Source organism: Eurypyga helias, unplaced genomic scaffold, assembly GCF_000690775.1.
Source record: "Eurypyga helias isolate BGI_N326 unplaced genomic scaffold, ASM69077v1 scaffold36651, whole genome shotgun sequence".
Classification (NCBI taxonomy): domain Eukaryota; kingdom Metazoa; phylum Chordata; class Aves; order Eurypygiformes; family Eurypygidae; genus Eurypyga; species Eurypyga helias.
Genome location: NW_010229520.1, coordinates 1 through 17,060, shown reverse-complemented (window position 1 = coordinate 17,060; position 17,060 = coordinate 1). Strand labels below are relative to the sequence as shown.

General features: G+C 42.7%; 1 protein-coding gene across 1 annotated transcript; it reads left to right on the top strand.

The window, feature by feature from the left end:
• Positions 1 to 398: 398 nt before the first annotated feature.
• On the top strand, positions 399 to 16,610 carry LAP3 (leucine aminopeptidase 3; the record flags this gene model as incomplete). Its single annotated transcript, XM_010160450.1, has 12 exons — positions 399 to 514; positions 851 to 905; positions 2,703 to 2,808; positions 4,399 to 4,558; positions 7,983 to 8,144; positions 9,151 to 9,309; positions 10,058 to 10,182; positions 11,526 to 11,614; positions 12,924 to 13,026; positions 14,700 to 14,779; positions 16,146 to 16,258; positions 16,370 to 16,610. Coding segments are annotated over 12 exons (1,467 nt in total), but the record flags the coding sequence as incomplete, so codon positions are not given.
• Between the last annotated feature and the right edge of the window lie 450 nt (positions 16,611 to 17,060).

The window sequence follows — 17,060 nt, the reverse complement described above, 5'->3', positions numbered from 1 at the left end:
CGGGCCCAGAGCCGTCCCGCCCCGGCACCTCGCTGCCCTGCCGATGGCCTGAGCCGGGAGCGGTGCCGCGCCCAGTGTCCTCCTGGATCTGCCGTTGGGGGGGAGGGGGGAATGCCGTTTGTACTTAAAACTGCCCATCGACAGACACTTAGCCTCAACCTGTTAGGCAGGATGGCCGTAATGTATTTACGCACTATCGAGCTGCTTTTTCACGCTCAAAAGCAGTTGCAGTAGTTCGTGCTGCTTTACCAAGTGTTGCTCTGTGCGTCTCAGTAGGTCGGTACCTAAGCTGAGCTGAACGTGTAGAGCAGTAGCTACAGCTCGAGCAGCGTGCTGCTTGTCTTTGCGACGGCTCTCTGAATCTCGTGGTGTTTACGTTACTGCGTGTCTTCTTTTAGGGTCTTGTTCTGGGAACCTACTCAAGCGAAAAGGATGAAGGTGCTGCCCAGTTCACTAGTGCTGGAGACGCGTTCGACAGGCTTGTGTCTGGGAAGCTGAGAGAACTTCTCTCTCTGTAAGTGTGCGATGAGCTTCCAAAACGGACTAAAGTACTGACAAACACCAGTAAGAACGACCTTTCCCATCATTATTAGTATTCGTATCCGTACCACTTCTCGGGCTGGTATTTGCTCTGCCAGGCCAAGGTGTTTGGAGAGGAGCTCTGGTGGGAAAACCAAGCGCTGAAGAAGCAGATGCAAAACGTCCCTGGGAACTGCCCTTGGCTGTGAATCGGCACTCTGCCGAGTGTTCCAGCAGAGTGCTGAGGAGCACTGTGCGGTTATGAAGGTAGTAACACAAGGTTTATCAGCAGCGACGGCTTCTTTACCAAAAGAATCTTTTTGTGTCCTAGGTGTGGGCCACCTTTGAAGAAAGGCAAAACACGCATATTCCATGGTTTGCATCAGGTATGAGTTTTGGATTTTTGTGTGCATACTGATTAATGTGTGAGATTTACCCTTGAGTCGTAATTTAAGCCGAGTTCACTGCTGTGCTTGTGTAAGTGCTCTGCTTTTTTCCCTCCCCCCTAACGATGTGGTTCTCGCTGAAACCTCCTGTTCTGCACTCCCCGTGTTTGCGTGGCCATTTGCACGATCCCCTACTCCCTCTGCTGTGCTGTAAACTGGGCAGTTGTCAACAAGTCTGCTCCCAGGATGGTGAGCTCTGAGCAACTGAATGAGGTGAAGCACAGGAGTTTTGGATCAGACTTCCACTGTGCTTTCTGCGCTCAGGAGCGAGTGCATGAGTGTGTACCGGTACGTGCAAAGACTTTCCAGATAACCCAGTGCTAACACAAGATAGTCCCATTGTAGGCTTTAACGAGAGGTTCTACAGTCATGCATTGGAATCCTCTGAAAACAGGAAGTGGGACTGTTCTTCAAGCAGGACTTGGCACAGATGTGATATATCACAAGGGTATGAGATGGGGATTCACCTCCTTGAAGCTAGGCTTTGGTGCTGTTTGAGAAGCCCTAATACATGTAATGCATCTCCATGGGGCTGGCAAACACGGTAGGCCTGTGCCTTGGAGTAGTAGCTAGAGGCTAGGCAGACATGTAATGTGACACTAGGTGTCCCTGTACAAGTAACCAAGTCTTAAATGAGGGCTATTTACATGATTTTACATAAATCATTATGTAGTGAGTATTACCTACCGTGTGTAAATTCCTGTGTGGAGACCCCAGGCAGGTGACACTGGACTTGGTAGAAAAGTGCTCAGAAATGCTCAGAAATATCATGGATGCTGAGGCTGCTGAAGGTCCCGTTATCCCAGTTCTGCATTCAAGATGAAGTGAGTAGCAAATCTCTGCAAGAGAAGGCAGTAGAATTTGGCATTACACCTCATTCTAAGTGTGTAAAATAATGATAACTTAAAAAACTTTAACTTGAATCACTGATTTTTCTGGAAAGCTAACACAAGTTTCAGCATCTTGTGGACTAAAACACTTTACTACAGTATAGTGGTTTGAAAGCTGATTGTTAGAATCTGACTATTTGTGAGGGCAGGGAACAGCCTAAGATTATCTTTATTTTCATTTAGAGCAGTGGGAAGTCTGTTCACATATATATCCTTGCGTTTTGTACAAATTTGACTTCATTCTTAAAGTGCTCCTTTAATCTTTGCTATTTCGTCCTTTTTGCCTTCCACTTGGCAGCTTATAAGGCAAGGATTTATTCTGCTGTGCTAGATTGCTTGCCTGATTTCTGGAGCTGTGTACCTCTGGGCAGTTTTGCCTTGTTAACCTGGCAAATCATGCCAGCTCAGCTCCTGAGCAGGGATAATAGGCTCAGGCTTTGAAGTGCTGTTATTTCCTTGAACATAGTACTGTGCCAAAAAAGGTTACCCTCCTTCAGCTCAGTTCTGGCCTTTGTTGTAGCTGGAAAGCTGGATCTGCTGTCAAAGGACTTTTAGACTTGCCCTTAGAAGTACCAAGTTTGCTGCTATTGAGCATAAAGCCCTTTCTGCTGCAATACACATAACTGACTGCTACCTGGTTGGCAACAGAACAGCTGGTTGCATGTCCGTGGCAAATGATTGGGAGTGCAAGACAGTGCCTGTGGAAATGCGCATAACAGAGAAAGTACTGACTGTATTGTAATGCTGTGCTTGGTTTGATTTGCAAAGTAAGGTCTTTGTTAACACCTCTCTGCTGTGGCTGTAACAATGAGGAAAGCGAATCTATTTCTGTGTCGGCTTCATCTAGGACTTTCCGAGTGTGGTTGTAGTTGGCTTGGGTAAGAAGAATGCTGGAGTAAATGACCAAGAAAACTGGAATGAAGGCAAAGAAAATATTCGTGCAGCTGTTGCAGGTTAACCATTTCTAAATTTTCTTAATTTTCTCTATAAAACTGTTGCAATGGTGCAGCATGTGCCACTTTTGATCCTAGATGTGATTGTTTTGAAATGCAAAACCTACTGAGTGGCTTGGTAAATGCATTTACTTGACACTGGCGTTTGTGAAGTGTTTCCTTAGCAAGGAAGGAGTCATAGGGCATGTAAATCCATCTACAGACAGGTAACTCCAGTTACACTGTTTAGGAAAGCTCTTCTATGTAAGTGATACTGAAAAGGAACCTATTTAATTACTACTGTTTTGAAGCCTGCGAGCATCACTGATTCACTTTATGCTCATGCTGTATTTAAGTGTGCACATACATTTATTTTTGCCTCTTAGGTTGTAACTGAGATACTTGTGTTACAAACTGGTGTCTTTTACAACATGGGTAGTACGGTTTGGTGTGTTCTCTGTTGTAGGCAGAGGAGGCCTCTCTGCCTTAATCAAGGACGACTCCTGCATATAAGTGTGTGTAACACAAGAATAAAAACAGTTCGCACCATGGAGTTTATAATCTGAGACTGGAGGTCAGTCATGCACGTATGACAGATTGTTGTGGTTTAACCCCAGCCAGCAACTCATCCCCACACAGCTGCTTGCTTGTTCACCCCTGGCAGGATGGGGGGGAGAAAAGGAAAGGTAAAAGGGAGAAAACTCTTGGGTTGAGATGAAGACAGTTTCATAGATAAAGCAAAACCAGGAATTCATTGACCGCTTCCCATGGGCAGGCAGGTGTTTAGCCATCCCCAGGAAAGCAGAGCTCCATCACGTGTAACAGTTACTAAGGAGACAAATGCCATCATACTGAAGGTCCCCCCCTTCCTCCTCCTTCCCCCAGCTTTACGTGCTGAACATGACATCATGTGGTCTGGAATATCCCTTTGGACAGTTGGGGTCAGCTGTCCTGGCTGTGTCCCCTCCCAACTCCTTGTGCATCCCCAGCCCACTCACTGGTGGGGTGGTGTGAGAGGCAGAAAAGGCCTTGACTCTGTGTCAGCACTGCTCAGCAGTAACGAACACACTCCTGTGTTATAAACACTGTTTCCAGCACAAATCCAAAACACAGCCCCATTCCAGCTGCTGTGAAGAAAACTAACTCTACCCCAGCCCAACCCAGCACACAGCTGTATGTCCGAAGTGCTAGCCCATGTGGTCTCACTAGCTACAAAACATTAAATTATTTGAGTACAAAATAGAATTTATGGAATATATTTGTTATATTGCATCACCTGTAGATGGTGATATGCCATGCATTATGACTACGATAGAGCGTTTCTTTGATACAGAGTGAGCTTAAAGGAATCAGAACAACTGTGAGCTTTCCTTTTTATTCTTGTGAAATGTCTTAATCATTACAATTCAGTTTAGTCATAATTTGTCAGCATACAGTCATGACCATTTTTAATTATTCTACTGTATGATGCTTTTAATTGATTTACTTATAAACTTGGGTATCTTGAGTTAAAATTCTTTTTTCCTTGGGATGTCACATTGATCGCCTCAGGCACCTGTTTTGCTGTTCTGTGCAATACTCAGCCTACTAGTTTTGTACTGTATTTTTCAGTTGGTTGTAGACAGATCCAAGATCTGGAGATCCCTTGTGTTGAAGTAGACCCCTGCGGAGATGCTCAAGCGGCTGCAGAAGGTGCTGTCCTTGGATTGCATGAATACAATGAGCTGAAGCAAAAAAAGAAACCTGTAGTTACTCCTCAGCTTCATAGAAGGTGATGGCAAAAGGGAAGCTTGCCTATTAATTCATCTCTTGATTTCTTTATAAAACTGTGGGCATGCTTGTGCATGAGAAAAACAAAGCTGAGATAATAAGGCTGGCAGCAATATCCCTCTGAACTCTTCCTATTCCTTTGAATTTCCTGAAGTATTTTACATCTCATGGGTATTTATAGTGTTTGCTCCATGTGTTTTGTTAGTATGCCATGTTCTGAGATTAAGGGTAAATAAATGCTGCCTTATAGATAAAAAGGCCCAGGATAGAAGTGTAAATTACTTGAAGCATAGTTGTGATGTAAAAGGACTTTTGTTGATACTGCATGCCAGAATTGTGGAGCAGAGGCATTTCAGATTCCTATGTGAATAAATCCTTTAGAGAATCGGGAAGTGCTTATTAACACCAGACCATCCCATGATGGAGACGTTTTATGTAGTTCACTTGTTACGTTTTCTTTCACAGTAGATGATGCAAGAGGAGAAGCTTGGGGGGGTTCTGCCCTCTAAACAGACATCACTTACTTCAGAGCAGAAACTAATATCAGAGCTTTTGGTTCCAAACCAAAGTTTTATTAATCCTCTTTTTACTGTATAAGAGTGGATTTTGAAACTTGTTTCTCTCCTGCAGAGTAGTGGTATTTCCCATATGTCCCTCATACAGGAACAAGTACTTCCTTATGTGTAAGCTAGTGAAATAAAATAAAAACCTCTCAATTTGAGCATGTCTTGGTAAGCTACGTTCAGCACTTCTTCCATTTTCTAACACAGCACGTAGTTTCAGAGCCAACCATATTTGTATTAAACAAACATTTCCTGAAAATATAGATGGTCCTGTGACCATTTATGATGCTGGAAGTGGTTTTTTTTTATATATATAATAATTTGGGTTGGAAAGAACCTCTGGAGGTCATCTAGTCCAGCTCCAACTGGGATTAGGAATAACCTGGAAGTTACATAAAACTTCAAAGCTATATTAGGTTGATCAGGTCTTTGTCTAGTCCAGTTTTGACTATCTCCTGAGATGGAAATATCACAACCTCAAATGTTCTAGTGCATTAACAACACTCATGGTGAATTCTTCTTCACATCCTACTGCAGTTTCCCTTGTTGAATCTTGAGACCATTGTCTCACACTCTTACTGTGTAGCTCTGAGATGCGTCCAACCTCATCTTCTATATAAACCCTATTTAAGGGTGGAGGAAAGACTGCAATTAGATCTTTCCTATTTTTTTTCCTCTAGGTGAAACAAACCCAATTCTTAGTTTCTTCTCATATGCCATGTGCTTTAGCTCCCTACCTCTCTTAGGGGCCCTCCTTTGAACTTCTCCAGTGTAGCAGTGTTTGTTTTGTATTCAGGAACTCAAAAGTGGATGTAGCCTGATGCAGCCTCACAAAAGCCAAGGAGGTAAATAATTATTTCCCTTAACATGCTGACTGTGCTCTGATCTAACCCAGTACGCGATTGGCCTTTGTCGTCGCAGTAACACGCTGCTTAGTCCTGTTCAACCTGTGTGCCAGGATCCCCAGGCTCTGTTCTGCAATGCTGCTTTCTGCCTAGTCAGAGTCTAGCCTGGCTATTGCGTGAAGCTGTTCAGTACCAGGTACGGGACTTTATGCCAGTCTTTGTTAAACTTCCTGGTGTTCCCTTGGTGCATTCCTCTGGCTTGTCAAGGCTGCTGTGAATGGTGGCCCCCACCCTCCCTGTTTCAGCTGCTCCCTGCAATGCGAACTTCTGAGGGTACATTTCCTAGTCCAGGTGGCTGATGCGGATATCAGCCTCTGTATCACTCCTTGAGGAATGCCACACATAACTAACTGCCAGCTGGACTGTTCAGCTGTTGTCTGCTGTCTTCTGAGCCCAGCAGTTCTTACAGTTTTTCACCAATTTTGTAGTCTAACCCTCCAGTTGCTATTTTGTCAGTCTGTAAGGATTCTACATGAAAACCTTGCTAAAGCCAGGATAAATAACATCCACTGTGGTCCTCTGTGCCAACCCTCTCCTTATGATAGTCAGATAAGTTGATCAGGTATGTTTTGCCTCAAATCTGTAATGACTGTTCCCAGAGACCATCTTGTCCTTCATGTTCCTGGAAAAGGCTTCCATAAACTTTTATTAGATTAGTCTAGGATAACTGACTTGTAGTTCCCTATATTGTCCTTGCCATTCTGAAGGACAGGGACTTGTCCTTTGCCAGTCACCAGGGACCACATTCGGTTACCATGACCTTTCAGACTGAAAGAGACCAAGCTTGCAGTGATGCCAGCTAGCTCCCTTAGAACCCTTGGATAAATCCTGCTTGCTGCCAAGGGTTTCTCTATGTCCAGCTTCCTTAAGCAGTCCTAAATCTATCTTCCTCTGCCATGGGTAGTACTTTTCTTCCCCAAACTCTGTCACTAAGCACAAAGAACTGGGGAATCTGGAAGCAGACCTTAGTAAGTATTAAGGCTGGTGCAAAGCTGCATTGAGGACTTAGTATTCTCAGTGCTCATTTAGCAACGGAACAGTGTTATTCTTGACCTTCCTTTTGCTGGTGTTGAAGGACCTGTTGAAGTCCTCTTGGTGCCTTTCCCACTTCTTGCCAGTTTCAGTGTCAGCTGAGGTTTCGCTTCTTAATTCCATCCCTCTGTATCCAGGCAATGTTCCTATATTCCTCCTATATTGCTTCTTCACTGTGTTGCTCTTCTGAGAAGTGGAGTCCAGTTTAATGCCCTGCTTTGTGAAATCTTTTAAAGCCAGTAAGTCTGTCAGTTCTGTCTCAGCAAAATGAAAGGTTTTGTACAGGTAGTGTTGTGAAGTAACCAGTAAGATGTCCCCGTTTCCTCTGCAGGCACCTCTTACAAATGACAGAGCAAACTTTCTTGTGAAGTAACCAGTAAGATGTCCCTGTTTCCTCTGCAGGCACCTCTTAGAAAGTTTGCTCTGTCATTTGTTAGTGAAATGCTTTGAGTGCACTGTGAGATGAAATCCAAGTTCTACTCTTACCACATAATCATATTTCAATAAAGTGAAAAATAATTGGATGCTTTATATGGTAAATAAAAACTTTCAGTGCTGTTATAACTGATACAATTACAAATTTTGGAAGGGACGTTAAACCTTATGCTTAAGGATCTAAGCTGATCTCTGACTAGTAAGGTTTAGGACAAGACCTAATGTATTAGATAACTTTACATCTGTTTGCTCTAGGATTCTTCTAGCTTTCTGTGAAGCATTTGGCACTGACTAGAGTCAGAGATGAGCTACTAGACTAGATGCACCTTGCATATCATCCTAAATTCCTCGTAGTAAGATTGCTATGACATTCTTGATTGGCTCAAATTCATGATACTGCATTTTCAAACAGGAGAGAACAGATGGATGCTGACAGTATCTTACTTTTGTAAATGTTTATGATTCTGATTATTGCACAATGTTGTTTTAGTGATGAAGGTGAAGCCTGGCAAAGAGGTGTTATCTATGCTGAGGGTCAGAACCTCGCTCGGTACCTTATGGAGGCTCCAGCTAATTATATAACTCCACTCAAATTTGCCGAACATATTGAACAGAAGCTCAGAAGTTTCAGCAATGTGAAGGTCCATATAAGGTAAATTCCATTAAAATGATTTTTCTATAGGGTAGGGGACCCTCCATGCTGTTCAGTATGCAGCGTGCTCTCATTTTCCATCTACTGCTTCAAATGACAAAAGCAGGGGAAGCATTTGGAAAAAAGGTACGAGGGTGCCCCGACTGCAAGCTACTCTCAGTATTAGAAGGTGAGCTTCTAATACTAATACTACTGTGACACAGTAAAATGATTAACTTGCAGTTAGTCATGCATGCAAGCACTGCTTCATTCACACGTGTTGTGAAAAGAAGCCTGATGAAGAATCAGTGAATAGAGGGCAAATACTAGGTACCTTTTTTCTAATACCGCTTGATTTCTTTCTAAGTGGGTTTTATACGTCCATTTGCTTTTTTGTTTGGATGTGGTAATTAAACGTCCTCTATTTATTGCTGTTGTTAGTTTTTGTGGGGTTTTTTAGCTTTCAAAAAGGGATGCAAAAGCCCTTGTAATTTAATTAATGCTTCTTGTCTCTGAATTTCTAGTTACTGCTCTTGGGTGGAAATGGGCTACCTGGTTGTGCAGGTGTTGGGGTCTGTTTTGTTGAAAAGCAAAAGGCTGAGGGAAATCAACTTGGCCTATAGTTAACCATCTTGAGAGCAGAAGGCTGAACTGTAACCTGCTGCGACATTGTTACATCATATGCCTTGAGAGGCTACAGCCTCATGGACAAGTCAAAGTGTAATGTTTCTGACACAGAACGTGTAGACAAGCGGTTGGTTGTTGCATTCGTTTGGTTGGTTGTTGCGCCTTGTTCAAAAACAAGGAAACAAAACAAGCAGCAACTTTGAGGAAGTATCTTTCTGTTTCACAAAAAAAAGTAGTGATGCTTGCATGTAAATGACAGCTTACAAACTAACTAAAATGAAATTAATGTCTTGTGTACAAACCTTCAAGAACTATGACCTCTTAAACACAAACAGACAAAATCATGTTGGTCAAAGTGTCCGATGACCAAAAAAAAAATTAATATACATTTCTATTGCAGACCAGAGTCTTGGATAGCAACACAGCAGATGGGAGCATTCCTGAGTGTAGCTAAGGGTTCAGCCGAGCCTCCCATCTTTCTGGAGATTCACTACTATGGTGGTGCTAATACAAATGACTCCCCGTTGGTATTTGTAGGAAAAGGAGTTACATTTGACAGGTATGTCTGCTAGAATTTTTGACTAGAAGGGAGAAGAATGCCTTCCTGGTATTCATGTTCAACAGGGAGAAGATTTTCCTTTGCTCAGCACATCTTCCAATGCCATTCCAGTGGACTTGCCTTATATAGTAGACTGTGCTGCCTTTCCTGGGGGTAAGGCAAGCTTGAGTGGTTGGACAAAGTAGGAATTGATTCCCCTCATCTTGTAAGGGGGAAAGAAAACAAATAACGTGCTATGTTTTCTTTTTTGGCCTAAGCAAACCTCTGGATGAAGAATTTATGCGTTTGGAATTGCAGTCTGTCACTGGACATGTAGACCATGCTTAAGGAGAGAGAAAATAGTTAATTCTTTGCAGCAGTTCCTTATAACTGCTTTTCATGTCACATAACTACTGAAGAATTTATCAGTCTGTTCCATTTCCATATGCTGATTTTACCAAGTGCACTATTTTGCTCTTGTTTTGTGCTCTTCTGCTATTATAAAGACCTTGAGTCAGTCTGCTGCAGATTACCTGGATTTTTATGGTGTCCTAACTCTGAGGAAATAACTCGGGGACATACTTTATGTGAAATGAAACCCCAGACACTTGCTTTCAGTATGCTTTCTAGGGTGTTGCAGGAATATTTGAAAACACCAAGTGTAGCATTTACTGATACTTGGTGCTAAAAAACTGATGGACAGAATATTGTCATCGTATGCAACATCGAACTCCTACATGTTGGATGATACTTGTGCTGTTTGTTCCAGTGGTGGCATTTCACTGAAGCCGTCGTCAGGTATGGATGCGATGAGAGCAGATATGGGAGGGGCAGCAACTATCTGTTCAGCCATTGTGACAGCAGCAGCTTTAAATCTACCTCTTAACATAATTGGTAAGTGTGTTTGTGTGAGAATCCAAAAAATCGTAGCTTCACAAGATTTACCTTTAGACGGTAATTTTCTAGTAGCAGCAGTGGTAATGGTCTTACAGAAGCGTCATGGATTCTTGAAGACTCAGTTGTCTCATTCCCTTGCTCAGCCTCTCTTTCATTTCTTACTGGCTTATCAAAAAATGACTAGCTTTGCTTAAGTAAAATATGGCAACACCAAATTAAAACTCTGAAGGCACAATTTTTAGATCTTAGGAGATAATGACTGTCAAACTTATTTTCAAGGAGTTTTTCAGAATTTCTGGTCCTTCATTACAAGAAGGAATGGGTATCTGGCAAAGCAATTAAAAAACTACGCGAGTGTGGCCACAGCTGAAGAAGAGGGATGAGCTCTGGTTTCCTTAGGTGAATATCTCAGCAGAAATCTAAAACAAACCAACCAAACTAGTCTGCTGATACTGTTTTTAAGTACAAGCGATGCTTATTTTTTCTGCAGAAATGTGGCACAGCTAAAATTAAATGAGCTGATTCAGGAACCGTGGCAAAACTAGTTGGTGATGACATGCAATCCATTTCAGGATGAGAACTGTGACTTTCAGGAAACTCGTATTTTAGTCACTTCTTTGCTTCAACCAGGAGAGGGCAGTGAAACTCGCATCCCGGTGACATTCCTCACTTAAAAGTATGCGCTGGGAAGGGGTAAATCAGTGGAGCAAAAGCCTGTGTAGATAATTCCACTGAAAAGTGATGGTCCACAATTCGTTTATGCCTTGTGGCAGGAGCAGATTTCCATAGGAATGCTGGAATGCCTTTCATCCCATTAGCCCATTCACAGTGGGAGCTTTGATGCTGACCCTCACTCTTGTTCACCTCTATTTGCTGCTCTTATGGTTGGAGTTTTAGGGTGCATCCTTGGACCCCTCTTGACACTGCATGATGTTCATTTACAGTGAGCAGAGCTTGAATGGCTCAGAGTGTTCATTTGAGGCGGTTTTAATTTCAGAAAGAAGGAAATCCCTTTACATGTGACTATTTATATATGGAAGACATAAGATGATATTTGTTGCTCCTCTGATCTCACTTGTTTGGGTGTAAAGTAGAAACAAATCCTAATGGTAAAATGGTGTAGGTGAGAGGATGTGCTGCTGCAACATGCAGAGGAATTTCCCTAATTGGAAACTGGGCCGTGTGTCTTTCAGTAACCATGAAGACTTGGGTTTTGAGCCTAAATTCAATGTAAGAATAATATTGTTTTCTTAAGGAGATGTTTGGTTTTTTCATAAGTGTTTTTTCTATATCTTTTCTGAGAAAGAAACTAGTAATGCACTCGTCTTTTTCTCTCTGAGGTTTGGCACCCCTCTGTGAAAATATGCCCAGCGGTAAGGCAAACAAGCCTGGGGATGTAGTTAGAGCCAAGAACGGAAAAACAATACAGGTATGCACACAAGACTTGGATTTTGAATATCTTTAGTGAACTGGTTTAATCAATCAAGTTTTATGACTGCAGTCAGAGCACGTGTTTGAAAAGAACTTCTAAAAACATAAGCAGTGCAAATGTAGAGTTTTTAAAAGTGTGAGAAGCAGGTTATTAATTAGAAATACGTATGACAGGATTCTTTCAAATATAAATATAGATTGAAGAGATCAAGCATTTTTTGTGAATTGCTAGGAAGAGCTGAAAAGTATGGTCGTTTACAGAACATGCCAGAAAATCTTGTTTTGGCTGAAGAAGTTGTTACAATGCCCATAAATACGGATTCTCCATCAGAGTTAATAACGTATTAATTGCTTCCAGCAGACCCTTCAGGACACTTCCCCGCTATCTGAAGTAATGCGTAAGCGTATTAGTTTCCTGGCATAGTCAAGGTCTTTGCCCTGCCAAGCTGTTCTGTACAATCAGAACTCTGAGTCACAGGGGCTGCTGGTTAAAAGGAGCTTGCCAAAGCAGTACCCAGAATACAGATTTCATATTTATTTCATCCAAACTCTCCCAGACTCATCTAACAGATTAAATGGTACTGGAAGTCATTGTCCTGTAGACTGCTGATTTCCTGTGGAAGTACATGGCTTGACCAATATTTCTGTGATTCAGCCACCTTTGACTTGCTGAACTTTCCAGTTTCTTGAGGCTCTTCTCCCAAACTGAGTTCAGTTGCCCACTGCTTTGGGGGAATAGACTGTGCACGTATTCCCCCAGCAAGGAGAAATTTGCCAGAAAGTGCTAGTAGCTCACTCAGAGCCTGTCATGTGACTAATCTTGCAGAACTCGCCATGGATTTTCCCTGAAAAGGGGAAAGGAGAGAAGGGGCTACTGATTTTATTTTTATTTAGAGGGAAAAAGTTTCAAGATCCAAAAAGAAAGCAGTGTAACAAGGAACTGTTGCCAGGCTCAGTGCTTCTCTGTGGTACCCTCTCCTCATTTGTGGTTTCCACTGGGCAGATCCCTCCTCTGTGGAGGAGCCAGCAGCACAGAGGCCCAGCATGCGGAGGAGGTTGCAGTGCTGAAAGATGACTTGACCTCAGCCACAGATATGCTTTTATTTTATAAACATAACTGTGTTTCAATACTATCTTTATTTTCTTTTTAAAAATTATTTTGAGTAAATTTTGATTACCTGTAGTTCCTAGGGTCTGTGACAGTGCATTTACACATTATATTAAATTGCTATCAGATTGTAAGAAATAAGCCAGTGAAAGGGATATTTCCAGTAGTTAATCTGTTTTTGCTGATTTTGCACCTGAAGGTAGATAACACCGATGCGGAAGGAAGACTGCTGTTAGCTGACGCGCTCTGTTACGCCCACGGTTTTAATGCAAGGGCTATTGTGAACGCTGCAACATTAACAGGTAAGCCATCTCCCTTCCCTGCTAGTTCTGCAAGTCAGTTCCTTGTTACTGTCATCGACTGAGCTGTGGGTGAGTTGCACTGTGCATATAAAGCCAACCTGAATGTGAAAGCAGCCCAGATGGTTTTACATGCTGTAGGACAACAGCTATCACAGTTCATGCTCTAACAACTCGTGCAGCTGCTCCGGACCTCTTGGACTGGGGAGGCTGCTGGCATGCAGGGTACACCCTCAGCAATGGAGGTGAAGTTGTGCCAGCCCAGCTGGGTGGGAAAACCTATGGAGACTTTATTTCTACACAGTGTTTCCCAGTGCTTCCATTTCTGAGCTGAGCCCTCCCAGCTTCTGGGGGTGTGTGATGTAGTGATTGTAGAAGAATCCTGCCAGATCCATATGGCACTGGCCACACTGGAGCCAAAATAGCATCTTTGAGAACAGCTTCCTGAGTGCCTGAGCCCTGACCTAATCGACACCAGTTCTTCCATTATGAGAGGTATCTCAGGTCTCCATGATTCTAGGTCATGGGAGAGTCACTGTTATCTTCCCAAGAATTCGTTTGACTTGAAGCATCTCTTAGTTTATGTGCAGTTTGCATACTTTCAGGCATAACAAAATGCACTGAAATTGTTTCATCTCTACAGCTGTATATGAAGGAGGCTATAATGTTAAATTTAAAGCCAGCATTGTGTATGCATCTCATGAACTGCAGTAACAAGCTGTCACGGGAGAGGGGACTGTAGCTGGAATGAGAGCAAACATGGAAGAGTAGCTCAGACATGAGTCCACTGTGTTGCTTAATGAATATCCTGAGCAAAATGATTACCTCTCCATATATTCTGTACTAGTGCTTTAAATTATGTTCCATCAGTTTACCAGTTCACATGCTGGGGAAAATTTCAGCAGACAGAAGGGAAGTCAATTTTAAGATCGTTGGTTTGTGCAAAAGTGTTCCTCTGTAAAGGTCATGATAGAAGGAGTTTATTCCCACTATAGATTATTCTGTGTTTGAGATCCTTGGGCACCAACCAGGAAGGAGGAGAGCTCCTGTAGAAACTTCTTTAGCATATCTTTTTGTTAAAATACTTTCTTCCTTTTTTTTTTTTTTTTTTTAAATCTCACTAAAGATTAAATGTTGGCATTAGAGAAGCAGTCCTGTGGCATCAAATAAATACATATGTAATCCCTCTGGTTTAGGCATGGTTTATTATTTTGATAAGGATTATTTTCATTCAAAGTAAATTCACCTATGCCATGCAGAAATCTGTGAAAGTGAAATTCACTAAAGGTAAAGTATCAGCTCGAAGATTGTAGAGATCTGTAAGTTGGAAAAAGTCCATCCATTCATTCATATTTTCTATATGGAAACAATAAGACTTAGATGTTTGAGAAGACACTGTTACTGCTGAATACATCATGTTAGAAATACTGCTAAGAAACATCAAGCTGAGAACAGAAAATCTAGTTTCATGAAATACAGAATATAATTTTTATGAAATCTGGTCCTACTAGATATATAAGTATTTCAACAATGTTTAGTATTTTAAAAATGCAGCGATACCAAATTTTTTAGATTTTGCTGACTTAAGAAATTATTGATAACGGGACTTAAAAAATGGAAAGCTCTGTGAAGAGTCAGAATGTAGAGGAATAGCTCAGGTTCTCCTTTGACTGTAGGTGCCATGGATGTTGCATTGGGGTCTGCTGCAACTGGAGTGTTCACAAACTCATCTTGGCTTTGGACGCACCTATATGAGGTAGGCCGTCTGCATTACTGAGTTTGGTATGAGAGCAGCCCTGAGGAGAAGTGTTGGAGGATGAAAGGCTGGACATGGGCTGGCAGTTTGCGCTGGCAGCCCAGAAAGCCAACCGTATCCTGGGCTGTATCCAGAGAAGTGTGGCCAGCAGGTCGAGGGAGGGGATTCTGCCCCTCTACTCTGCTCTGGCGAGACCCCACCTGGAGTGCTGCATCCAGCTCTGGTGCCCTCAACATCAGAAGGATATTGACCAGTTGGAGCGAGTCCAGAGGAGGCCACGAAGATGATCAGAGGGCTGGAGCACCTCTGCTACGGGGACAGGCTGAGAGAGTTGGGCTTGTTCAGCCTGGAGAAGAGAAGGCTCCGGGGAGACCTTATTGCACCTTCCAGTACCTGAAGGGGCTACAAGGAAGCAGGAAGGGGCTTTTTATAAGGGCCTGTAGTGACAGGACAAGGGGTGATGGGTTTAAATTGAAAGAGGGTAGATTGAGATTGGATATCGGGAAGAAATTCTTCACAGAGAGGGTGGTGAGACACTGGAACAAGTTGCCCAGAGAAGCTGTGGATGCCCCATCCCTGGAAGTGCTCAAGGCCAGGCTGGATGAGGCTTTGAGCAACCTGGTCTAGTGGAGGGTGTCCCTGCCCATGGCAGGGGGGGTGGGACTAGATGATCTTTAAGGTCCCTTCCAACCCCAACCATTCTGTGATTATTATTAAATCATAGTAATAATGCAGTAGTAGCTGTCGTTATTGAAACTTTAGTCCAGTACTGAAAGTGTTCATGCAAATGTAAAAGGTACGTTACTACATCTTGAAATCTTGTAGGAATGGTGCTAGTACTGTACTTATTTGAAAATAATTTTTACTATTAATTAGTAGCTCTTCTGTGAGGTTTGATATGTGCATGCAGTTCACTGTATGATAATCTCAAGCATGTATATATGCATCAGTTCTGGACTTGTGGCAGTAATTAGTTATTGCTAAAAGGATAATTGCTCTTGCTTAACAACACTGAAACAGAAATTCAAGAGAGGCTTCATGAATGGCTGAAGTGTGATGGCTAAAGGAAGTTCCTGAAGGGAAGGATTTGTGTTCTCAGGTTAAAAAAAAAAAAAAGGGGGTGGGGGGGGTGGGAAAAGGCAGGGTCTTTAGATTTTGCCTTTTGAGTAACACTGAAGTACTTCAAAAGCAGAATTCACTGTTTTGTTTTGCAATGTATTTCTAAATACCTAATATTATACTGGGCTAAATATTTTCAGATTGATCAAAGCTGAACAAAAATAAGCATGCATGATACCAGGGCTTGTAAATGCAGTTGAAAAAAAAAACAAAACAGTTGCCAAAATTGGCCTTGTTTCTTTTTCAGGCCAGCATTTTAACAGGAGACAGAGTTTGGAGAATGCCTCTTTTTGAACATTACACAAAACAAGTAACAGACTGTCCTCTTGCAGATCTGAGTAACATTGGGAAGTACAGCAGGTAAAAGATGTACCGATACCCTTCATGTGCCCCTTTCTCTCAGTGTATTTGTTTAATGTTTGTGATGTTGGTGTTGCTTTAGAAACAATGCCATGTTTCTGCTTCCCACAGAGCTGGAGGCGCATGCACAGCTGCTGCATTCCTGAAGGAATTTGTGACTGCCTCTCACTGGGCTCATTTAGATATAGCTGGTGTGATGGCGAATAAAGACGAGGTGCCCTATCTTCGAAAAGGCATGGCAGGGCGGCCTACCAGAACGCTGGTTGAGTTTGCAGCTCGATTAAGTCAAGACAGTCACAGTACCACGTAAAACACGTACTCTAAAATCATCCGTGCTGCCTTAAGGAAAAAATATTTAAAGGTAGTGTTCATCAATTGAGTGCCCCAAGCAAGTCTTCACTGTGGCAGTGAACTGCAAATGCGTTTTATAAATCATTACTTGGGTAAGAATTCTCACCTTCGAGACTTGTCATCCCATATTATGCAGTGTAAAATAAAAAATACTCTGAACTATTTGAGATATTTATTCCCAGAATCAGTTTAAGCATCAGCTGTACACAACGTGGGGGGTAAGGTTTTCTTGAGTATGTGGGTGATCCGGGCCCAGAGGCGGGCAGCTTTTTGGGGGAGGGGGTCGAATGCTGGGGTGTGGTGCTGCACTGGTGCTTACCCAGGCCGGAGTCTGCGAGGCGCGGGAGGGCCCGAGCTGGGCAGCCGGCGGGTCCCGCTGGGACGGATGGATGGCTCTGCTTCCCTGCTTCTCTTCCCCGCCTACCGGGGGGTGTGCCCGGCAGCTCGGGCT